General features: G+C 37.8%; 2 protein-coding genes and 2 long non-coding RNA genes across 4 annotated transcripts; 2 read left to right on the top strand and 2 right to left on the bottom strand.

Moving 5' to 3' along the window:
• Positions 1-1,531: 1,531 nt before the first annotated feature.
• Positions 1,532-2,071, top strand: LOC130053899 (uncharacterized). The gene is made up of 2 exons (XR_008802128.1): positions 1,532-1,613; positions 2,021-2,071. It is a non-coding gene; the product is annotated as an uncharacterized LOC130053899 (long non-coding RNA).
• Positions 2,072-3,481: 1,410 nt separating this feature from the next.
• LOC130054067 (uncharacterized) lies at positions 3,482-8,278 on the top strand. The gene has a single exon (XM_056162389.1). The coding sequence runs from the start codon at positions 3,482-3,484 to the stop codon at positions 8,276-8,278; it is 4,797 nt and encodes a 1,598-aa protein (XP_056018364.1).
• Positions 8,279-13,908: 5,630 nt separating this feature from the next.
• LOC125667395 (uncharacterized) lies at positions 13,909-19,432 on the bottom strand. Its single transcript, XM_056162388.1, has 2 exons — positions 19,420-19,432; positions 13,909-14,786 (listed from the first exon to the last, which is right to left on the bottom strand). The coding sequence occupies exons 1-2, from the start codon at positions 19,430-19,432 to the stop codon at positions 13,909-13,911; spliced, it is 891 nt and encodes a 296-aa protein (XP_056018363.1).
• A 207-nt stretch (positions 19,433-19,639) lies between these two features.
• LOC130053895 (uncharacterized) lies at positions 19,640-26,023 on the bottom strand. The gene is made up of 3 exons (XR_008802124.1): positions 25,943-26,023; positions 24,428-24,541; positions 19,640-19,666 (listed from the first exon to the last, which is right to left on the bottom strand). It is a non-coding gene; the product is annotated as an uncharacterized LOC130053895 (long non-coding RNA).

Genomic DNA, 26,023 nt, shown 5'->3' with positions numbered 1-26,023 from the left:
TCTGTCCCTAAAACTGCGCCGATCAGCGTGAAGTTGAGGTGTCTGTCCCTAAAACTGTGCCGATCAGCGTGAAGTTGAGGTGTCTGTCCCTAAAACTGCGCCGATCAGCGTGAAGTTGAGGTGTCTATCCCTAAAACTGTGTCGATCAGCGTGAAGTTGAGGTGTCTGTCCCTAAAACTGCGCCGATCAGCGTGAAGTTGAGGTGTCTATCCCTAAAACTGTGTCGATCAGCGTGAAGTTGAGGTGTCTGTCCCTAAAACTGTGCCTATCAGCGTGAAGTTGAGGTGTCTATCCCTAAAACTGCGCCAATCAGCGTGAAGTTGAGGTGTCTGTCCCTAAAACTGTGCCTATCAGCGTGAAGTTGAGGTGTTTGTCCCTAAAACTGTGTCGATCAGCGTGAAGTTGAGGTGTCTGTCCCTAAAACTGCGCCGATCAGCGTGAAGTTGAGGTGTCTGTCCCTAAAACTGTGTCGATCAGCGTGAAGTTGAGGTGTCTGTCCCTAAAACTGTGCCGATCAGCGTGAAGTTGGTCTTCATTCTCTACGTTATAACTCTGCATGCATCATTATTGTCATTTTGCACAACAAGGTGAAACGGTGAATAAATGTGTGTCTATCACGTCACTCATTAAGACTGAGAGCTCACAATGAAAAAAGCCTGATTATGATAACTTCCCCTTAGTAACTGTACACAATGTAATGATAAACCCGTGATTATACAACACACCATGTAATGATACACACATGATTATACAACACACAATGTAATGATAGACACGTGATTATACAACACAGAATGTAATGATAGACACGTGATTATACAACACACCATGTAATGATTGACACGTGATTATACAACACACCATGTAATGATACACACGTGATTATACAACACACCATGTAATGATACACACGTGATTATACAACACACAATGTAATGATAGACACGTGATTATAAAACACACAATGTAATGATAGACACGTGATTATACAACACACCATGTAGTGATAGACACGTGATTATACAACACACCATGTAATGATACACACGTGATTATACAACACACCATGTAATGATACACACGTGATCGTAAAACGATTAGAACAAATTCTTGTCAGAAAAAGAGAATGTTTGTTTATGTTTGTTGTTTCACAGTCAGCGATAACCACGTGTTTTCCACGTGATAACTGGAGTTGTTCTTAGTCATTGTTGTAATTTTGTCTAAGGCATAGGGTCTAAGAGATTTGTAAAATTTTGCATCTTCCAAAAAAAGTTGCGAAATTAAAGATCATAACTAGAAAATCACAAAAAGTTCTTCAGAACGTTTGCAAACACATTGGACAAAATAAGTCCCTGTTCTCATTTGCCTAAACTGGTACCCGGTTGACTTCGCATCGCTTATGTTTGTGTGCAGCCACCAATCAGCGGGGTACCAGTTTAATATGTTGTCCACCAGACAAACATTTTTGTGCCGTCACGGCAAGAGTTATCTTTTGACTTCTCTTATATTGAGTTATCTCTCTTGGATATTGTTTAGTTATGAACCGCCATATTTTTTGGTTACACGTTTTTCTGACCTCGTGTTCAATATCGCAAATTGTGGCCCATCACAGTGTAAGTATTTGAATATTCTGTTTTATCTAGTCATAGTATTAACTGGAAAGTTTGTATTGTACATTTTATATGTAGTAGCTTATCTAGGTGGACTATTAAGTGACCGTGCTGAATGTACGATGTACCACGTGTTTCACATATTGAACGTTTGCTATCATTTTGTAAAATGAGTAGTTATGTGATGCAATAATTATTTTCTATGAGTTTGGTATTGTGTTCTGCACTGTAATCAAAGACAATAGTATAAATTTTGGAATTGCTAGTAAATTAGAATGTGGCCTTGTTCAAAATTTAAAACTATGGAAAACAGTTTGTGCCATAATTCATTCTTTAATTTTGTTGTGTGTCTATTTATGGAACGCATGTTTGGACATCAATTGTAATTGAACTTTTTGTATTTTTTACAGCTTTTTACCATCAACATCATTGTGTTATCATAATAAATTCAACTGAAACACTTTCATCTGGTTAACTTACTGACGTTGGGGCAGTACAGTAAAAAGACTACATCAAGCCTTTTGTGAAAGTCGTCACTACAGACACGGACATCCTCGGTCATCGTCTAATGTGATCTGAACATCGAAATGAGTAAAGAGAAACCTACCGACATGCTTCACGACACTGTGGACGAAGAAGAGACATCACTACGTAAAGTCGTTCTTACTGAAAAAGGCCTCGAACAGTTTGAACAAGCTGTTGAGAAATATACATAGCGGATAGAGAAAGTATGGACTGTTGTTGATATTAACCTCAAAGGTGTAGATAAGACACCTAATGATTTAAATGCACTTCTATCCCTGAAGCAGGACATTTCCAAACATGTGGAACAGTTGGAGAACGAGTGCTATTCTTATATGGAATTCCTAAACCGTCACAATTCCGATGTTTGTGAAGAAAAGAGAAATCACTTCAATGTGACTTTACGAGATTACAGAGTGCAAGTTGACTCTGCCATGAAAAGATTACGCATGCTAATTCAGAATAAGCAAGACACCTTGTCTACTGTGTCTTCTAGGCACTCGAGAACTTCTAGAAATTCGCGGATTAGTCAAATTTCTTCTGCCACAGTAAAGCGAGCCAAGGCTGAAGCTCTAAAGGTCTCTATACAATTTGCAGAAGACGAAGCACAGCTAAAGAAAAAACAAGCAGAACTCGAGTTTCAACGTGCAATAACACTAAAGCAAACAGCAGAGATAAGTGCAGAAATGGATTTGCTAAGCGTTAAACGAGAAGCTGCAGTTTTAGATGCAGAAGCAAGTTTCCTCGAAGAAGGAGAACAACATAGTTGGACACAGGATGATTTATATAATCTCGGGCAAGAAACCCCTATGAAGCGTACTAGAGAATATGTTGAGAGCACAAGCCGCCCATTAGGCTGTTATGAAAACATTCAACCATTTCCGATGAATATGCACACCACAGTAGCTTCAAATGAACCACATTCGTTTCGAAATACACCTCTTCATCCTCCAATGCCCATCAGCAATGCTCAACTTGCTCAAGAATCAAATGTGCCAGTATACTCACGAACTCTACCGCCAGATTTTGTGCAAACACCTTCGGGTCAGATTGCTTCTCAGTGTCTTGCATTTCACACAATTTCTGTTAAAAAAGGAATTGCTCTTTTCACGTCTGATCCACTTTAATAACAAGCCAGAATTCTATCCTACATGGAAGAATAGCTTCAAATCTATCATGTTTGATCTCAAAGTCACTCCAGCAGAGGAAGTTGATCTTCTCGTTAAATGGACGGGTCCCTTATCTCAGCAGCACATGCTGAGCATCAAGGCTGCCAACTCGAACAACCCAGCTCGCGCACTCACAAGATGCTGGACCCGACTAGAAGAAAGATATGGATGCCTGAGATGATGGAAGCAACACTGAAGTCAAAGCTAGATACATTTCCTACTATCACTACTAAGGACATCCATCGTTTATATGATCTGTCTGACATCATCGACGAGATAAATGCAGCCAAGGAAGATAGCAGATACTCTTGTTTGTTGGCTTATTTCGATAGCTCTACGGGTGTGATTCCTATAGTGAGCAAGCTTCCGTTCAGCCTCCAGGAAAAGTGGACAAATGTAGCGGTGAAATACATGAAGGATCATTGTGTATCATTCCCACCTTTTACAGTCTTTGCGGACTTTATTCGGGAGCAGAGTCGCACAAAGAACAACCCATCATTCACTTACTTAATTGAATCTAAAATAGACAGTCAACAGCATGGCAAGCGTGTACGTGAAAGGAATTTACATGTTTCTTCCAAGAAAACGGATATATCTCGGGCGGAGGAAGACAAAGAGGAAAGAAAATGTCCCTTGCACAATACATTTCACTCCCTTAATAAATGCAAGGGCTTCGCGATGAAATCCCTGGAAGAAAGAAGGAAGTTCTTAAAGGACAAAAACATTTGTTTTAGATGTTGTGAATCACGATCACATAAACAAAGAGACTGTTCAGTCCCTGTGAAGTGTGACGAATGTGACAGTACATCTCATCCCACAGCACTCCATTGTCATGCCGCAAAGAACCGATTAGAACGAAGGCATGATGGCGGGGAGAAGCATGACTCTAAGGAAACTTCAGATGTGAAAGTTGCTTGCACTGAAATTTGTGGAAGGAACTTTGGTGGCAAGTCCTGTGCTAAAACCTTACTTGTTCGAGTATTCCCAAAAGGACAACCCCAGCATGCAAAACTGATGTATGCAGTCATCGATGATCAATCGAACCGTTCTCTTGTCAGTCCCGAGTTCTTTGAGCTGTTTAACATACAGAGTGACTCTACTTCATACATGCTCTCGTCATGTGGTGGAACTATTCAGACATCGGGAAGGAAAGCAGAAGGTTTTGTTGTTGAGTCATACGACAGTAGCTGTAAGATGAATCTACCGACTTTGATCGAATGTCAGGTTCCAAATGTACGCGATGAGATTCCCACACAGGACATTGCGTTGCATTACAGCCATCTTCGTGATGTAGCAAGATTCATTCCTCCACTCGATCATGATGCGGACATTATTTTGCTCCTGGGAAGAGACATTATCCAGGCTCACCATGTCCTTGATCAACGCATTGGTTATGGCAACCAACCTTACGCACAGAAACTTCATCTTGGGTGGGCCATAATAGGTGAAACTTGTTTAGGCAAGACTCATGCACCAGCAGTGGTCAACACATACAAAACCCACTTACTAGGATCCGGTCGTGTATCATTATTTCCTCCCTGTACAAATGAGTTCAGGATTTGTGAGGATTCTAACCGACATTATGGTTTCAGCAACAGAAACGCAGCAACACATCTTAACAATGAAGACTTTGGCAAGAATGTTTTTCAGAGGACAAAGGACGATGAAAAACCAGGCATGTCTGTAGATGATCGTGAATTCCTTCAAATCATGCACGAAAGCCTTCAGAAGGACAACACTGGAAACTGGGTTGCCCCTCTACCCTTTCGCCAACAACGATTGAAACTTCCGAACAACAGATCACTCGCTCTTAGAAGAGCCAAAGCATTAGATGTCAATCTTCAGAAAAATCCAATTAAGAAAGAACATTTTCTTGCATTCATGGACGGAATCTTGACAAATGGCCATGCAGAGGTTGCACCACCAATATCAGAACAAGAAGAATGTTGGTTTCTTCCCATATTTGGCATATATCACCCTAAAAAGCCTGATCAACTACGAGCCGTGTTTGACTCTTCAGCTAAATATGGAGGATTATCTTTAAATGATGTTCTTCTAACTGGGCCAGATCTTACCAATAGTCTGCTAGGAGTCTTGTTGAGATTTCGCAAAGAATCAGTCGCAATCATGGGCGACATCCAGCAGATGTTTTACTGCTTTATGGTAGGCGAGGACCATCGAAACTTCGTAAGGTTCTTTTGGTATGAAGAGAATGATCCAAACAGAACAATGATAGAATTCAGAATGACGGTTCATGTGTTCGGAAATAGCCCGTCACCGTCAATTGCCACTTATGGTCTTCGCAAGACAGCAGCCGTTGCTGAGCCAGAATTTGGGAAGGATGTAACTGACTTTGTAGAGAACAATTTCTACGTCGATGATGGTCTGTTATCCCTTCCTACTGTCCCACAAGCTATTGACCTGATGAAGAGAACACAACAAGCTCTCCAGTCACAAGGCAACTTGCGATTACATAAGATAGCCTCTAACCACAACGCCTCTCCAGCAGATGATTTAGCTAAAGGTATGAAGGAAATTGAATTTGGAAAGGACTCTCTTCCGAATCAACGTAGTCTAGGACTCAACTGGAACTTGGAATCTGATGTATTTTTCTTTCAAGTCGCTACGGGAGACAAACCTTACACGAAAAGAGGAGTATTGTCTACGATAAACAGCATATTCGACCCCATTGGGTTTCTTGCTCCAGTTGTGCTTGAAGGAAAGAGTCTCCTGAGACACCTGGTATGTGGCGCGGTCGACTGGGATGAAACGTTACCAGCAGAACAGATGGGTGACTGGAAACGCTGGAAGGAGTCATTAGTTCATCTAGAGGATATCAAAATACCACGTACATACCTACCTGGTTCCCTGTCAAACTGTAAAGAGAAATCGGTTCATATCTTCTGTGATGCGTCTGAACTTGCAATTGCCGCAGTTGGCTACCTGAAGACAACTTCTCAGAAAGATGAATGCAACGTCGGTTTCGTCTTGGGAAGAGGAAACCTCGCTCCACCTCATGGACACACAATTCCGCGACTGGAATTGTGTGCAGCAGTATTGGCTGTGGAACTAGCTTGTTCCATCTCAGATCACCTTTCGATTCCGATTGATGAATTCAGTATGTATTCTGACAGTCGTGTGGTCCTTGGATACATTTATAACACTTCAAGACGATTTTACACTTACGTAACCAATCGTGTGTCATTCATTCAGAGAATAACTAAACCGGTCCAGTGGTCATTTGTTCCAACGGAAAGGAATCCTGCAGATCAGGCTACTCGTGCTTTACCAGCACAAGACTTGAAAGATAGCGCTTGGATAAAAGGACCAGCTTATCTTAGAGAACAAACCCAACCCATCAATGAAACATTTGAAATCATTGACCCGGACAAGGACAAGGAAGTGAGATCAGTTGTCATCTCCAATAAAAAATGTGTGACCGCTCCGTCATTGGGATCTGACAGACTCTTCAGATTCTCAACTTGGAAGAATCTCATAGAGACTTTCTCTTTGCTGAAACACATTGCAGAATCATTCCATCGCAACAGTGATTGTGCGGGGTCGCATGTGTGTTCCAAATCCCAAACTGTTGATGCCTTTCAACAAGCAGAGTTGATGATCATCAAGGCAGTTCAACGAGAGTTTTACTTTGAAGAATATGAATCTCTAGTTCATGGTGAACCTTTACTGAAGTCAAGTACCTTACTGTCTCTTGATGTTTTCCTTGACGACGAAGGCGTACTGAGAGTTGGAGGAAGGTTGAACAGGAGCAAGATTCCTCGCGATGTCAGAAACCCAGTCATCATTCCAGGCCGACATCACATCGCTCTGCTTCTTGTCAGACATTTCCATTCTCTTGCTAAACATCAGGGTAGACACATAACCTCTGGAACTATACGAAACGCTGGGTTTTGGATCATCGGAGGCAAACGTTTGATCTCGTTTGTCATCCATAAGTGCGTTAAGTGTAGGAAACTACGTGGACAGATGGAGCACCAGAAGATGGCTGCTCTGCCACCCGAACGTGTAGAGCCAAGCCCTCCGTTCACTTATGTAGGCCTTGACACTTTCGCTCCTTGGGAAGTGGTCACTCGGAGAACAAGAGGTGGAGCTGCACGTGCAAAGCATTGGGCCATACTTTTTACCTGTCTGGCAACTAGAGGTATCCATATCGAGGTGGTAGAAGACATGAGTTCATCTGCATTTATTAATGCATTCAAGCGTTTCGTTGCCATCCGTGGCAAGGTTGTACAAGTTCGTTCGGATAGGGGAACAAATTTTGTAGGTGCAACAGAAGATCTCCAAATCGACACCATAAACGTGGAAGATGGACCTGTGAAGAACTTCTTGTATAACAATGGAACAACTTGGCTATTCAACCCACCACATTCCTCCCACATGGGAGGTGTGTGGGAGCGCTTGATTGGGGTAACGAGAAGGATTCTTGATGCAATGCTATCAGAGATAATCCCTGGTTCCTTGACACATGAGGTTCTTACAACATTTCTTGCAGAGGCATCTGCAATAGTGAACTCACGACCTCTCGTATCGTTATCGACCGACCCTAAAAACCCTCTACCTTTGAGTCCATCCATGATGCTTACTCAAAAACCAGCCATGATGAGTATCAGTTTGCCAACAGTAGATGAGAAGAACATGTACCATGCACAATGCAAACGTGTCCAACACCTCGCCGAAGTGTTCTGGAGAAGATGGAAATCACAATACCTAGACACTCTACAGAGTTATCGAAAATGGAAATACGATCGGCGTAACCTTTCAGAGGGAGATGTGGTTCTGATGAGAGACAATTCAGTTGCACGCAACTATTGGCCAATGGGTATCATCACCAAAGTCTTCCCTAGTAGTGATGGTAAGGTTAGGAAGGTAGAGGTTCGAGTAGTGTATCGTGAAGGTGGATCATCGGTGTTCACGCGTCCTGTGACCGAAGTTGTGCTTTTGTTGTCTGACGATTAGGCCAACTCTACTCTTACATGTATCTTCACATTTTATGACTGTGACTGTGTAGTTGAAATAGCAATTTAGAAGTGATGTCAAATAACATCAGGCGAGGAGAGTGCCGTCCCGGCAAGAGTTATCTTTTGACTTCTCTTATATTGAGTTATCTCTCTTGGATATTATTTAGTTATGAACCGCCATATTTTTTGGTTACACGTTTTTCTGACCTCGTGTTCAATATCGCAAATTGTGGCCCATCACAGTGTAAGTATTTGAATATTCTGTTTTATCTAGTCATAGTATTAACTAGAAAGTTTGTATTGTACATTTTATATGTAGTAGCTTATCTAGGTGGACTATTAAGTGACCGTGCTGAATGTACGATGTACCACGTGTTTCACATATTGAACGTTTGCTATCATTTTGTAAAATGAGTAGTTATGTGATGCAATAATTATTTTCTATGAGTTTGGTATTGTGTTCTGCACTATAATCAAAGACAATAGTATAACTTTTGGAATTGCTAGTAAATTAGAATGCGGCCTTGTTCAAAATTTAAAACTATGGAAAACAGTTTGTGCCATAATTCATTCTTTAATTATGTTGTGTGTCTATTTATGGAACGCATGTTTGGACATCAATTGTAATTGAACTTTTTGTATTTTTTACAGCTTTTTACCATCAACATCATTGTGTTATCATAATAAATTCAACTGAAACACTTTCATCTGGTTAACTTACTGACGTTGGGGCAGTACAATTTTATACAGGGCTAAAACGTCAAAATGATTTCATTTTCAAAGCGCTGCAGCTATAGATAACTCATAATTAATGCTACAAATTTGTTTTTGTTTTTTTGGAGTTCTTCTCGCAAAATATTGTGATCTCATTTTTTTTTAGATAAAAGATGAACCCTATGCCTTTCAGGGTCGACTTTGACATACATGTGTCATCTTGAACCTTTTTTGCACATGTTATATATCACACTTAGTTCACTAGAGATCCCCGTTTTGTCTTTAATCAGGTTTTGAGGAAATATAGAAACAGGAAATAAAGATCAGGCACGTAGAATCGAGGAGGGAAGGGTACAATCACCCTCTTCCATTTTTATATGGAAGTAAAGATATATTGGGTGACTGACATAAGTTATGAACTGAACTTATATAAGGAAAGGTTACACCCCCCCCCTTCCACCGCACATACACACGCGCACGCGACTACGAAAACAAATCAAAGCCTGGAAATACTTTTAAAAACGGTTTTAGGTTATGAAGTCTCCAAAATTCCCCTTCTATCAGTGCGTCCTCCCCTATTTTATGGAGAGAGAGAAAACCTGCAGGCGATATTGCTGATTTGACATCTGTCATTAATCATTGTACATCGGGGTGTCTATTAGATGACACAGATCATGTCTTCTAAATGATACTACAGCTCATAGATTGTCACTAATATTCTAATACATTGTAAAACTTCAAACTAGATAAAGCATCAACACATTAATAACACCAAAACTCACACGCTATCAAACTATCGATCTGCATAACTGCATCCGCGTTACTGATCGCGTCCGAGTTAACGATCTCGCGTTTACAGGGGTCTTCTTGAAAGAGCTTCTCCATCGTCAACTTCCCATATTTATGTAGCAATATTCCTTTATCATCTACATGTGATGTTTATATATCTCAACTGATTCGATACACAAGAGATTGTTCTGCGCATGGTCAGTTTTTAAATCGAAGAAGGTTAATGACAAACAAGTTGATGTTACAGCTCGGGGTTTCAACAGTCTCGATTGAAGTCAGCATTTCGCAAATTGTGTGGTCGTTGTAACGATCTAGTTCGTCAATACAACCTATCATTGGGTCAAATCGAATGCTGTCTGGCGTGTTTCATACCTATTGTTTGGCCGTTCTTGGCACACTGATTTTGACTACGGATAACTCCGTTAAAGGGAAAGGCAACCCTAACCACATAGTTGCTTTTATGAATAAAGTATTACTTACTGATATCGTAAATGACAGTCTTTAACAACAAAAATCCTTGCTTAACAATTAAATCAATTTTAATCTATCATGTATTTTAAATTACCCGTCGCTAAGAGAGTGACCATGAAAGTTTAATGTATGACCTCACACCGTCTATTCCGGTTGATTTCGTCAGTTGCATTGTAAACATGACAAGCCACGAACAGTTAAGTTTGGAGCGGTATAGATTTGAGCCCGTTCTTTCGCAAGAAAAAATTGAGAAAAGAAGACGTTCAATCGAGTCGCAGACCAGACAGACGGTACACGTTCTTCATACAAATGTATCGAACCTCAACTTGTCATAACGCAAATGATCGATCCACAGTTTACGTAGTCTTTTCTTTTCAAATGACTTGGTTGAGTGGGGAATTTCAAAAAATAACCTTTTTTCACACCTCCCCTTCACATTAGTGTAATTAACTGCTTACCAGGAAAGCATCAACCTATTTTATTCGTAAGATCTACCACATGCACATCTTTGATATCTCGTAGGGGCTTGGGTTCAGCCCCCCCCCCCTCCTCTAAATAAGCTACATGAATTGATTTAATTATTTTTTGTTGTTGTTGAAAATATTTCTAATGTATGTCAATAACGTCTTGCATACCCATAACGTCCAAAATAATTCAAAATAAGCCTTTTTAAAAAAAACAATACCCAAGGCCACTGGTTATTATTAATAAGTTCTGAACATTATAATAACCAGTGAGGATATTATTTTAAAGGACTTATTTTGGACGTTATGGGTATGCAAGACGTTGACATGCATTAGAAATATTTTCAAGAAAAAAATAATTAAATCAATTCATGTAGCTTATTCGGAGGGGGGTGAACCCAAGCACCTGTGGAGGATCTTAGAATCTCATCAAAACCGGAACAGACGGTGTGACGTCAAAATTATTGATTTTTGTGGTCTTGAATACAAAAGAGTTACACATCATAGCAGCCTTTATAGATCGCGGGAATTTCAATTTTTGACGTTTTCAAATTAGTACTGAAGCATATCTAGGCCATGTATCAACAGAATTGTATGACAAATCTTTATCATATGATTAATCCTATCATTTATCACGTAAAAATCATTTGGGGTGCCTTTCCCTTTAACCTGATCAGGATAGAAGGTTCACGGCGGGTGTGACCGGTCGACAGTGGATGCTTACTCCTCCTAGGCACCTGATCCCACCTCTGGTGTGTTCTGGGGTCCGTGTTTGCCTAACTATCTATTTTGTATTGCTTGCGGGAGTTTTGAGATTGATCACTGTTCGTTATCTTCACCTTCCATTGTAAGCTTGATAACATTTATGCTGACGACAAAGTAACACATGGTATGAAAACTCATTTTAAGCAAGTATCGAAACATTTTATTTTAATACACAGTAGAGTTCTGAAACGTCCTCTTTAAAAGGGATTGTTTTGCTAGCTACATTGATGGGTGGATCCAGAATTTCAATGTAGGAGGGGTGGGGAAAACATAGAAACAGAAGGGTATGTAGTCTGTCATTATTTCTCTAGTGTATCCATTTCATTGTAGGGTGTGGATCCATTCATTGCAGTGGTGTAGATTTATTCATTGTAGGGGTGTGCATTCATTACATTGAATGGGTGTGGGTCCACTCATTTTAGGGGTGTGGATCCTTCAATGTAGGGGTGGATCTATTCATTATAGGGATGTGGGTAAAAAGTGACGGAGAGTGTAGGTACCGTCGTTTTCAGACTCAGTGAATCCAGAGCGAATCTTTGTGGGAGCTATCGTGTTTAATGTAATTTGATAACGAAATGGAAGGCGAAACAAATAGTGGTTTTAGTACGCGTAATTATCAACATTGCGTTTTTATTAGTATAATTATTACGTTTACTTCTTTCAAATCTACAATTCGCATTCAAAAAATATTCTTTAATTCATAAAAGAAATAAACTAGAAATACAGCGTCTATGAAATTGTTGAAATAAGGGGATAATTTGTTGTATTTTCGTTAAAAAAAAATCAAGTGTTGATCCACAAAAAATTAGGAATTTAAAAGTAACTTGAATCCGTAACACCAAGAAATTGAAGCAGAAATGCGCTCTATCTAGTCAAGTCTTTTTTCTTCAATAACTTAAATTTCCAGATAGTTTTGCATACATTTCTTTTAACTATTTAATTTCTGTTTTGAAATGGCGCGTCTCTAAAAGAAATATAAATAGTCATTTTTCCTACTTTCAGTAATTGATGAAGTTTTCCGTCCAAGTTTTCGTTTGATGCATGCATCAAGAAAAGAACTATGAATTTAATTTCTTGAATAGAAAAAGACCCAGGAACTTTACTCATTATGACACAGACATCGTACTTTTATTGATCGTGATCAGTTTGATTATTTATAGGAGTAAATCTCAATAGATCGTTACCAATAAAGATAAAACAGGAAAGGTGGAGGTTTAACATATATGAAACTTTTATATACAAGATTCGAATGCTGAAATATTCAATCTTTAAGTTATTTGATTAAGAGTATGTACATTGTAATATTGTTCTGATTTATCAGGGTTTATAAACTCTATGAAGAATGTCACGGCGAGTGTGACCGGTCGACAGGGGATGCTTACTCCTCCTAGACAGCTGATTCCACCCATGGTATGTTCAGCGTTTCGTGTTTGCCCAATTCTTTATTTTGTATTCCTTGTAGGAGTTATGAGATTGATCACTGTTCGTTATCTTCGCTTTAAAATACTACATGGGATTAATATATAAACTCTAAGGATATAATTGCCTTGACATTGGGTAGAGATTAATGCAGATTTTTTTTTATACAAGATCATGGTGTGCTCTACATTACACTACAGGGTTTTCTTCTTTTCAATCATCGCCGTTCTGTCGTTTAGAGGGCCCGTAATGTTAAGTAGAGGGAGGGTAAACCCGACCCCCCTCCCCCATGCCCGACATTGGTTGATGAAAATAAAGGTTTGCCTATTAGTATGCACTTCCAGTCGTGGAATACTATGCGTTATTCTAGAAAATAGATTGGGGGAAATTTCACGTGGCAACCCCCACCCCCTTTTGCGTAAAGATTCCGAATTCTCTTATGTGGCGCTACCTTAAACTGCTTTAAAATCCCCGCTTTCAAATTGCCCGGGCGACCCTGGTTTGCCTTCCCATTTTACCGACACTCAAAATTGAATATTACTATCCTTAAAAAAAACGGATGACAAACCATTTAATTTTCTCTATTCTTAAAATATCAAATCTCCGTTTTAGAATTGTTTAATTTTAATTCAATGGTTTCTTCACAATATCATTAACTTTAACATTATTGTACATCATACGACAATTTTCACAGTAATCAAGATAGTGAACAATACGTACACGTGAATTTGTGACAAATTATATGATGTATATATCTAAACCGTATACTGTATAATCGGATTATATGATGTATATATCTAAACTGTATACTGTATAATCGGATTATATGATGTATATATGTAAACTGTATAATCGGATTATATTGGTTTCTAATCAACAAAAAGTAAGACATCTTTGGTCACTTTTCTGGAATATCACACAATCAGACATTGACTGCACACAAGTTAAAATTCCATAATATCCGGTAAATAATGGATTTTGAAAGGTGTTGATCAAACTTTCAATTTTATTTGAAGTCCGTATCCTTTAGATACTTGTACACGTTTATCGTGTTACTGTCGCACTGTCCCAGATAGAGGTTGTGTTGGTCGTCCACACACAGAGCCGTAGGAAGATGTATTCCATGTTGTTCTCGTGTCAGCAGTAGAGACAGGAACTGACCATCCTGATCCAGGAGGTGGACGCTGTTATTATAAAAATCACAGACCAGAACGTGTCCGAGGACGTCCTTACAGATACCACGGGGTGAAAAGGGAAACTGACGACCTGTGTAGTCAGACTGACGATCTGTGTAGTCAGACTGACGACCTCCGTAGTCAAACCGATGACGTCCTGATTTATCCACCACTACTACTGCTCCCTTATCCAGGTCAGAAATCCAGATGTCTCCGTTCTTGTTCTCCGTGATGTAGATTGGTGATCTATACAAACTATGTCCTTTATCGTCCTTCTCAATGACCTGGAGTTTCCGTCCTGTCCTGTTGTACCTCGTCACTTTGCTAATACTCCCCACCAATATGTCGCCGTTAATACGGGAGGAGTGGATACAGGGTGCTCCCCAGTCTTGTGTGAGGAGTGTGATGACGGTCCCGTCTGATGTTAACTTACGGACTTTATCGTCGTCTATAAGCAGGAGGTCCCCGTCCTCTGTGACGGTGTGACTCCCTGTACATTCGAATTTAAATGGAAATGATGAGTATTCAACTCTCAATATGTCGTGTAGTACGCGTCCGGAGGAGTCCACCTGTAGGAGCTGACCCCAATAATCACTCACCCACAGTCTGACAGACAACACAGCAGAGATATGACGAACTTTATCAACAGGTACGGTTATACTGGATATCTGAGAGGCGGAGAAAACAACCTTTTGGGAAAGTGATATACCTACAATAGTGAAATCAATTCATATTAAACAATGATAGCAAATAAAAACGTGTGCGTTTCTTCAGAATGAAGTGTGAATATTTTTCTTGGTATAAGATTTATGAGAATTATCACAAATTTCCTTTGAATACACGAGTAATCAAATAAATAAAATGAAATGAACTTTATTGCATAAAATTGTATTATATATAGCTCTACATATTCAGTAATGTATAATGTATACTAAATGAGCGAATATTTGAATAAGTAGAACAATGAATGATTTATATATTTGTTGATATTGAATTAAATAAAAGATTAAAAAAAAAAATAAATAAAAAAAAAATAAAATGAAATTCTAATAAGTTTTCATTCTCTGTCACATTTATTTGGTTGATCAGCTATACACATTCTTAATACAATTTTAATACAATATGCAAAGTATATATATATATATATATATATAAATATGGTCCGACAATTATCACGAATTAAGTGGTGAGGGAAGTTTCTAGTATGCCGACGTTGTAGCAGAGACTTTCCCTCGCATAGACTTTCGCCCTAGAAAAACGGGCCCGGGATAGATCTTCCCCATAGGGGAAAAAAGCGCCCTAGTATATAATTTCCCCCTATGTACAAATTCAGTATAGAATTTCCCCCTGGGTGGAAAAACCACCCTGGTATAGAATTTCCCCCTCCTGTTTTCGGATTTCATCGTCCGGAATCTTTTTCTTCTCATGTAGAAGCTTTTGAATAAATATAGAATGAAGCAAACCCATGCAATTGAAGATAATAATCAATGAAATTTGTTATCATTGCTATAAAGAGGTACATGTTATAAAAAAAAGATACAAAAAGAAATAAATGTGAGCTGTTAAATTGTTATAGCTTAATGAAATAGATATGCGCTCATTAATATTATGATATTCATAAAATAAAGGATTTTTTTAAAGATGTTGAAATTGGTTTTACACGCTGAAAACTTTGAATTGCATATAGTAAATACAATATGTTTCCCAAAAGACTTTAACGATGGCTAATGTTATTAGGGTTTTCGTAAAAAGTCGACAAAAAGATATGGAATTAAAATATCTAAAAAGTAAATTAGATGCACTGTAACAATAAAAGTAAGTTAATTTTCCCGTTTATTTAAATTCGAAATTTCAAATTAAGAAGATTTTAGCTTCTTCCCAATTTCACTATTTCAGATGTTACATACTGGTATATAACAGCAAAGACTTGAGATGTATTAATGAATTTTGATATACCATTACACGATTTGAATAATTTCCTCTTTTTTCTTCTTTAAAAAACCCCCCAACAACATAAGATGATGATTGTGATACACGACCCTGCTCAAAATAAAAAAAATAATCAGAAGAATTTCTGGGTCTAGATAAGGAAGAGAATTCTAGTAATAGAACAGGAAACGGATACATAGCTAAAATGTAAGAAGGGGGAGAAAGCGTACTGTCATTTAGGGGGAAATTCTATACTAGGACGATTTTTGCCAGGGGGAATTGGGCCCGGGCTAATTCTTCCTTTGGGGAAATTCTATGCCAGGCCCATCTTTTCGGGGGAAAAGTCTATGCGGGGTGAAGTCCATGCTACAACACCGGTCCTCAATAACATGCGACTGTGCGTGAGCAGTTATTCTCTTGCCTTTGCTGAGGAGACTGAAAACACACCGCCATTTGTATTTTTGTCTCGGATTATGGAGAAGTATGGTATGTTTGCTATTGCAGCACAAGATTATTCTAAGTACTTTAAGAAATATGTGATACTATGGCATATCAAACGTTGCAATATTTGATCTTTTCCATTAGTATTGTATAATTTTCCATTTGTATTCTATATTTTCCATTTGTATTGTATAAATTTCCATTTGTATCCTATATTTTCCATTTGTATTGTATAATTTGAATATTTTTATTGATTTGTGTGTGTTTTGTCTTTGTCTTTCTTTCCGAAATACACGCGTGACAATAGCTTGGCATAGGGCCTAGTTGTTAACAATTTAACGTAACATATGGATACAAATGGAAAAATTACACAATACAAATGGAAAAGATCAAATATTGCAGCGTTTGACATACCATATCGGATGACTCGACAATGTTGATAAAATTGATTAGAAAGCCCAGCAGCATTTGAGCGTAATTAAGAGCGGATTTTGGAGCGGCAGTCCACACTAAATCAAGCTGATCACGTGGGTGAATTAACTATACAGATGAATAATTATAATCATTAATGAAAGCAAGGATTTTGGGAGGCATGGTAGCCTCCATTTCGGTAATTTCTGTGGAGACGATGGAGTTATTTATATTCGGTCTTTCCTACTCCCTCGTTTCTGTCCAAGCCTTCATAAAGGATGTCGGAAATCAGTCGCGCTTCGGTTTGAATTTATTTCAGCTTACATTTCATGTGAATCGTTCGAAACCTTACATAAATCAATTCATAAATGCTTTTTACCGCAAAGGAATACAATTGAAATAATTCAATTCCACATTAAAGCAACCATAATCGTCGTCATTTCAAACACTACATCCTTTCGTTATCAAATTTGCTTCCATGATAAACAATTACTTCAGCGCATGCGTCACTTCATTTTGTAAAATAGCTAGATGCCCAAGAGGGGTGAAATGCCTTACTTTAGTAAATCGCACAAAAATAAAACTTTTTAAAAAAAAATCATCACACGCATCATATTTTTGTGAAAGACCAAAAACCCCCTCGTTTCCACAGAAATTAGGTGAAGGGCTGCAAAATTTAGGCCTATGCCCAGCGCTTACGGCATTTGATCAGCGAGGGATCTTTATCGTGCCACACCTGCTGTGACACGGGGCCTCGGGTTTTGCGGTTTCACTCGAAGGACCGACCAACATTTAGGAAGTCAGGAAACATCCTTTTAAATGTTGTTCTTTATATTCTTAGGCAAAACCAGTAAAATTTGACTTAAAAACTTGTTACAGAAGGTCTATATTTAGAAACAGGTATACACCTTGTACCAGTAGAATGATCGAGATAAAATGTTCAGAATTTTAATTCATTCATACTAGATACTACTGGCAAAGATTGAATCCAAACAGAGAATTTTGCATGTTTCTCACTGAGACATCCTCTTAAATATTCTTTATATTCTTGGGCATGGAATGTGCTCCTTTGTTAGCTGACCTGTTTTTATATTCATATTAAGCAGAATTCATTCAAAACTCTCTACGTGAGAAGAAGAAATTATTTTGTTGCTGTGATCTTCCATTCGACATTTAAATACATTGACTACATTTCATCTTTTAACGATAATACTTTTCATTGATGGGTCAAATCAATATGTCCCCCTCAACTCGAAATGAAAGCCACCAAAGAGTGTTACACTTCTGCTTCCTACTTAAATAGTTTATGGAAAACAGATATTAACGGTAATCTAACACTTCAATTTCATGACCCTAACCCTAATTAATTCAGCTTCGCCATCGTCAACTTCTCATATTTATTAGCAATATTCCATTATCACCAGTATATTCTATTAGATCGAGACTATTCAAACCCCTGCAACACCAGCTTGTTTGTCAGTAGCCTGACGATGGAGAAGTCAAAACCACCTCGTATATCACAAAGCCGAGCCACAAGCATGTCGTCATTATTTATCTTCAAAAAAATACCCAACCTCTAAGGAGAGAAGCAGGATTCCGTGGCGTCCCAGACCTCGAGACCACAGGGATATATCGAACTAATATATGAATGAAAATGACCACTGCGTACAGACAAAAGTCCGCTGACACACCGAAATGGCACAGCAAGAGACAACGTTAGAAGATTTACAGGTCAAATTCTGAAAGGTTTTGGTGCAGAAAGTATATCCGGTGAAATTACAACTAAATGAATTTCTAGTGATCAATATATAACGATCTTTACAATTGTTACAGAACATTTTGAAATCGAGCGCATGCGATCTGAAATAGAATCATAAAACATATCTCTTAATGAAACGTGCCAATCTCTAATTTGGGTATACTGACTTTCATTTCTGTACCAACGTTGACTATTTAACGACTGTGCATATGACAAATGTTTGATATCTCGAAGGTAATACATCAATAAAAATGTCGGTAATTTTTGTCTATTATTATTATCGAAACAGCTTTCCCAGGTGACTGCAGATCATGGTATCTGCTGATTTTAATCCACCTGAGAACTATCGTAAAATGTTTGCTTAACAAGTGGTTTACTATTGATCATGATAGAGGTAAAATGTAGGGACGTTAATTCAAAATTGGATCATTAAGTTTCACATTGTAATTTCAACTTTATTAAAGGGGAAGAGTTGTGTAAGCAGATTAACTTGAATGATAAGGCTAGAATCTTCTGTTCAGCAGGACGCTGCCGAATTAGATCAGAACTAGGGTTAAGGAATTGGATTGGAATTAAAGGTCGATTCAGCTCTGTGGTACACCATCATTGCACACTGTCTTTTATGTCCTTTGAGTAAAGTTTGTAGTATTTCATTAATATATTTCTCTTTAAATTGTTAAATCTTTGAATTCTTTGTGATTGATTCAGTTTGTCTTTGGGTTTATCCTGACCTGTATCAATGTATAGCTATAAACATTCATAATGAGACATTATTACCTACATTCTAGTTGCAACACATTACCTCCAACATGCATCAGGTAGCCATGGTATCTTGATTACTATTCGTTATTTTCACAGTTTTTCATGGCGATTCAAGTTGTTGAATGATCATAGAAAATAAAGAAAGAATAACAAGCATATTTTTCAAAATAGAGACAATCGCAGACTTACCTTTTGGAGAAATCAAGTGCTCTGGATGCTTCTAGCATTAGATTTAGACGATTTCTTGTTTTCTCTGCATTGCTCTTCTATTTTTGTCGGGTAAGAGCCTATAAATCACAAGAGTTATTCTGAAATTGAATAACGTGCACCACTAGTGTACATGATACGCTCTTCTGGAAAATATGTAGAAGACTTACAATATATCACCATGCTGGAAATATCAAGCTGTCATTGCGTGATTTGTGATTTTGAAATGAGGTCACAGTAACCTATTTTCTGGTCACGACACATCTTCCCCAAGATAAATCAATTGTTCAAATTTCTTCTTACTTTCACAGTGACACTAAGTGGACAGGTATTGCAATATAATTCCAAAATGAGGTCATGGAGAGGTACTTCTGAATAATGGCACACTTTCTACAAGATCCGTCATGTTGGTTAGGGTTATCCTAACCCTGACCCATAACCGAGCACTAGAAAACTAGCAAAGAGACGATGAAAACCCATAAATATATCAAGATACACACTGATAAATGATTACGTCCTTGCTAAACACATTTTTCAATATCATAGAGACTTAATGTGATATACTGTTATAGTGTATTTCAGAATTGGTTATAGAAGCAAGGACTTCTAAAATATAATATACAACTAGAACTAAAAGCTCAAAAGTGGATAAATACGTTTGCTTGAAGAGTTGGTGCTTCCGGGTCTCACAAAAATGAACTCATATACACATTAATTTTGATTCCGTAATGCGTTTTACAATTTTCCGCTAACATTTAGGAAATCAGTAAATATTCAGATAAACATAACTGCACGATAAGTAGAGCTCTAATTTCGTTTGAAATCTAAATATATCTTCATGTCTTGTGTCGTGGTAGGTATCAGACAAAACTGGAAACCATGCTTGCCGAACGCATAATATATAATCAGATGTAAAGTGAAAGGTGAATATAATGAACAATAATCCATGAAAGGTGAAGATAACGAACAGTGATAAATCTCATAACTGCTACAAGCAATATGAAATAGAGAGTTGGGCAAACACGGATCCCTGGACACATTAGAGGTGGGATAAGGTGATATTAAACATACATCAAAAGATTATAGAATACACATAACAAGATAGAGACCCTGCCCAGGAGGAGTAAGCACCCCTTGTTAGATGTCATTTTCAGTAGATCCTCGTAAAGGGGCCTGAATTTTAAATTTTAAAACCAGTCAATGAATTAACCACCAGACTCTTACCATGAACACATTGCTTAGATGCAAGGTGAAGATAACGAACAGTGATCAATCCCATAACTCCTACAAGCAATACAAAATAGATAGTTGGGGAAACACGGACCCCTAGACACACCAGAGGTGGGATCATGTGCCCAGGAGGAGTAAATGAATATCGTGAGTACTGGCGTTCTAGTGATTTTTCTATCTCTGGTAAGGTAATCGTTATTTCTGTCGAAGTAAAATTACACTTTTAGTTTGTCCTTTGATATGTTATTCTTTAAATTCACCATAATAGTTTATGGAAAACAGATATTAACGGTAATCTAACACTTTCAGTTTATGACCCTAACCTTAATTAATTCAGCTTCGCCATCGTCAACTTCTCATAATTATTAGCAATATTCCATTATCACCAGTGTATTCTATTAGATCGAACTATTCAAACCCCTGCAACATCAGGTTGTTTGTCAGTAGCCTGACGATGGAGAAGCCAAAACCACCTCGCATGTCACAAAGCCGAGCCGCAAGCATGTCGTAATTATTTTATCTTTAAAAAAACCCACAATCACTAAGGAGACAAAGAGGATTACGTGGTGTCCCAGACCTCGAGACCACAGGGATATATCGAACTAATATATGAATGAAAATGACCACTGCGTGCAGACAAAAATCCGCTGACATACCGAAATGGCACAGCAAGACACAACGTTAGAAGATTTACAGGTCAAATTCTGAAAAGTTTTGGTGCAGAAAGTATATCCGGTGAAATTAAAACTAACTGAATTTCTAGCGATCAATATATAACGAGTTTTACAATTGTTACAGAACATTTTGAAATCGAGCGCATGCGATCTGAAATAGAATCATAAAACATATCTCATATTTGGGTATACTGACTTTCATTTCTGTACCAACGTTGACTATTTAACGACTGTGCATATGACAAATGTTTGATATCTCGAAGGTAATACATCAATATAAATGTCGGTAATTATTGTCTATTATTATTATCGAAACAGCTTTCTCAGGTGACTGCAGGTCATGGTATCTGCTGATTTTAATCCACCTGAGAACTATCATAAAATGTTTGTTTAACAGGTGGTTTACCATTGATCATGATACTGGTAAAATCTAGGGACGTTAATTTAAAATTGGGTCATTAAGTTTCACATTGTAATTCAAACGTTATTAAAGGGGGAATAGTTGTGTAAATAGATTAACTTGAATAATACGACTGGAATCGTCTGTTCAGCAGGACTGCCGAATTACATCAGAACTAGGGTTAAGGAATTGGATTGGAATTTAAGGTCGATTCAGCTCTGTGGTACACCATCATTGCACACTGTCTTTTATGTAAAGTGAAGATAACGAACAGTGATCAATCTCATAACTCCTACAAGCAATACAAAATAGATAGTTGGGCAAACATGGACCCCTGGACACACCAGAGGTGGGATCAGGTGCATAGGAGGAGTAAGCATCCCCTGTTGACCCGTCACACCCGCCGTGAGCCCCATATCCTGATCAGGTAAACGGAGTTATCCGCAGTCAAAATCAGTGTGCAAGAACGGCTTAACAATCGGTATGAAACACGTCAGACAGCATTTGACCCAATGCGAGGTTGTATTGACGAACTAGATCGTTATAACGACCATAGAATTTGCGAAATGCTGACTTCAATCGAGACTGTTGAAATCCCTGTACCATCAACTTGTTTGTCAGTAGCTTACCTCGATTTAAAAACTGACTATACCCAGAGCAAGCTCTTGCATATCGAATCAGTTGAGATATATAAACACCATATGCAGGTGATAATGGGATATTGCTACATAAATGTGGGAAGTTGACAATGGAGAAGCTGAAATCATCCCGTTTGTCATACAGTTGAGTTGTTAGTTTGCCGTTAATGTCTACGTTCAATAAAATATCAAAGTAGGAAGCAGAAGTGGACGACTCTGTGGTGTCCTTTATTTCGAGCTCACAGGGATATATCAAATCGACATATGAATGAAAGCTATCATTGTTAATAGACAAAACGTCATCGATATATCTAAAAGTCGAATTGAAGGTCACAGCGAGAGATTTTTTCTTCTCATGTAGAAGTTTTTGAATAAATTCTGCTTCATATGAATATAAAAACAGGTCAGCTAACAAAGGAGCACAATTCGTGCCCATGGGAATTCCAACAGACTGTTGGAAGACCTGATCACCAAAGACCACGAAGATATTGTCAATGAGGAACTCTAGCATATTTTTTATTTCAACTTCAGAGTACTTGTGCGTGGAATCAGAGTGGTGTTTAACAAAGTAAGTTTTTGAATGACTGATCACTAGATATGAATATTTCCGTTTTTGTTGAAGAAGCAACCGTCTATGATGTCAAAAAGTCTAGTCTTTAATTTATCGTGAGGAATGTTCGTGTATAGTGTTGAAAAGTCATAGGTTTTAATGCTATTGATTTGGGAAAAATCATGTGATTCCAAGTTTACTAAAAGTTCTTTAGAATTTTTTAGAATCCACATTTGATTAACACCACTTCTGGCATATGTAGTCGCACAGTAAGTTTGAAGTTTCTCCTTCACAGCTGTTAACATTTTCGTGAGGAGCAAAGATAGGGGCTTAGTAAAGCACTTACTGGATCCAGCAATGTATCTTTGTTTGTAAGGGTTTTTATGTAGTTTAGGAATCCAGTATAGGTACGGTAACTCATATGCATTCGACCCATTGACTGGAATATTAAATGTGTCTAAAACTGAAGCATGGTTTTGAAGAATTTCGTCTTTTGAAAGGGCAGTTGGAGTATAAGTATGATTGCCAAAAGTGGAATTAATGCCAAGTTCGTTTAAAATACAGTTGTAATAATGAGCCTTACAAATAAAGACAATGTTGTTACTAGCTTTGTCAGCTGAAACCAAAACATATTCCTCATGTAACCTATCTAATTATTTTATCACTTCTGGTTTACTAAACACAGAAGGATAGATGGTACGTATTTTTGTTTTCATGTGTCTAATGCGGGATTTTAATATCCCTTTTATGCTTTTAACCCATTCTGACAATGTATCAAGTTCTTCTTTTTCATATTTAGCCCATCGTCTGGCATAATCTTCGACAGAACTCATAATAGAGATGAAGTTCTGTCGCCAATTAAAAGACCGAGGTTCTCTGTATTTAGGACCTTTAAGAATAAGTGATTTGAGGTCCTCATTTTCAACTATATCAACATCACCAGTAATGACATGTCCAGCTGGACTGTAGTTGAAAGAAGGTGAAGAACAAGAACATGTTGGTGGATTGCGTCCTTTGAGTAGTCCTAGTAAAAGTTTGTAGTATTTCATTAATATATTTCTCTTTAAATTGTTAAATCTTTGAATTCTTTGTGATTGATTCAGTTTGTCTTTGGGTTTATCCTGACCTTTATCAATGTATAGCTATAAACATTCATAATGAGGCATTATTACCTACATTCTAGTTGCAACACATTACCTCCAACATGCATCAGATAGCCATGGTATCTTGATTACTATTCGTTATTTTCACAGTTTTTCATGGTGATTCAAGTTGTTGAATGATCATAGAAAATAAAGAAAGAATAACAATCATGATATTCTTCAAAATAGAGACAATCGCAGACTTACCTTTCGGAGAAATCAAGTGCTCTGGATGCTTCCAGCCGATCATATCAGCATTAGATTTAGACGATTTCTTCTTTTTTCTCCATTGCTCTTCTTCTATTTTTGTCGGGTAAGAGCCTATAAATCACAAGAGTTATTCTGAAATTGAATAACGTGCACCACTAGTGTACATGATACGCTCTTCTGGAAAATATGTAGAAGACTTACAATATATTACCATGCTGGAGATATCAAGCTGTCATTGCGTGATTTGTGATTTTGAAATGAGGTCACAGTAACCTATTTTCTGGTCACGACACCTCTTCCCCAAGATAAATCAATTGTTCAAATTTCTTCTTACTTTCACAGTGACACTAAGTGGACAGGTATTGCAATATAATTCCAAAATGAGGTCATGGAGAGGTACTTTTGAATAATGGCACACTTTCTACAAGATCCGTCATGTTGGTTAGGGTTATCCTAACCCTGACCCATAACCGAGCACTAGAAAACTAGCAAAGAGACGATGAAAACCCATAAATATATCAAGATACACACGGATAAATGATTACGTCCTTGCTAAACACATTTTTCAATATCATAGAGACTTAATGTGATATACTGTTATAGTGTATTTCAGAATTGGTTATAGAAGCAAGGACTTCTAAAATATAATATACAACTAGAACTAAAAGCTCAAAAGTGGATAAATACGTTTGCTTGAAGAGTTGGTGCTTCCGGGTCCCACAAAAATGAACTCATATACACATTAATTTTGATTCCGTAATGCATTTTACAATTTTCCGCTAACATTTAGGAAATCAGTAAATATTCAGATAAACATAACTGCACGATAAGTTCTGTTGATGCTATTAAGAATATATTTCTAATTTCGTTTGAAATCTAAATATATCTTCATGTCTTGTGTCGTGGTAGGTATCAGACAAAACTGGAAACCATGCTTGCAGAACGCATAATATATAATCAGATGTAAAGTGAAAGGAGAATATAATGAACAATGATCCATGAAAGGTGAAGATAACGAACAGTTATCAATCTCATAACTGCTATAAGCAATATGAAATAGAGAGTTGGGCAAACACGGATCCCTGGACACACAAGGATAAGGTGATATTTAACATACATCAAAAGATTATATAACACACATAACAAAATAGAGACCCTGCCCAGGAGGAGTAAGGATCCCCTTGTTAGATGTCATTTTCAGTAGATCCTCGTAAAGGGGCCTGAATTTTAAATTTTAAAACCAGTCAATGAATTAACCACCCGAGTCTTACCATGAACATATTGCTTAGATGCAAGGTGAAGATAACGAACAGTGATCAATCCCATAACTCCTACAAGCAATACAAAATAGATAGTTGGGGAAACACGGACCCCTAGACACACCAGAGGTGGGATCAGGTGCCCAGGAGGAGTAAATGAATCTATTTGAACTTCTGACATAAATACAAAGATCTATTTAAAACTGTTTTTATGTCAATTTCAATTTGTCCAAATTCAGCACAAACCTCTTACCATGAGAAGATATCCTAGATGAATCCTTTCGAATTACTGACGTAAATATATCGTCGTCAAAGTCTGGAATTGACATTTTCG

Source organism: Ostrea edulis, chromosome 4, assembly GCF_947568905.1.
Source record: "Ostrea edulis chromosome 4, xbOstEdul1.1, whole genome shotgun sequence".
Taxonomy (NCBI): domain Eukaryota; kingdom Metazoa; phylum Mollusca; class Bivalvia; order Ostreida; family Ostreidae; genus Ostrea; species Ostrea edulis.
The sequence above is the reverse complement of the archived record's forward strand: the minus strand, read 5'-3'. Positions and strand labels throughout refer to the sequence as shown.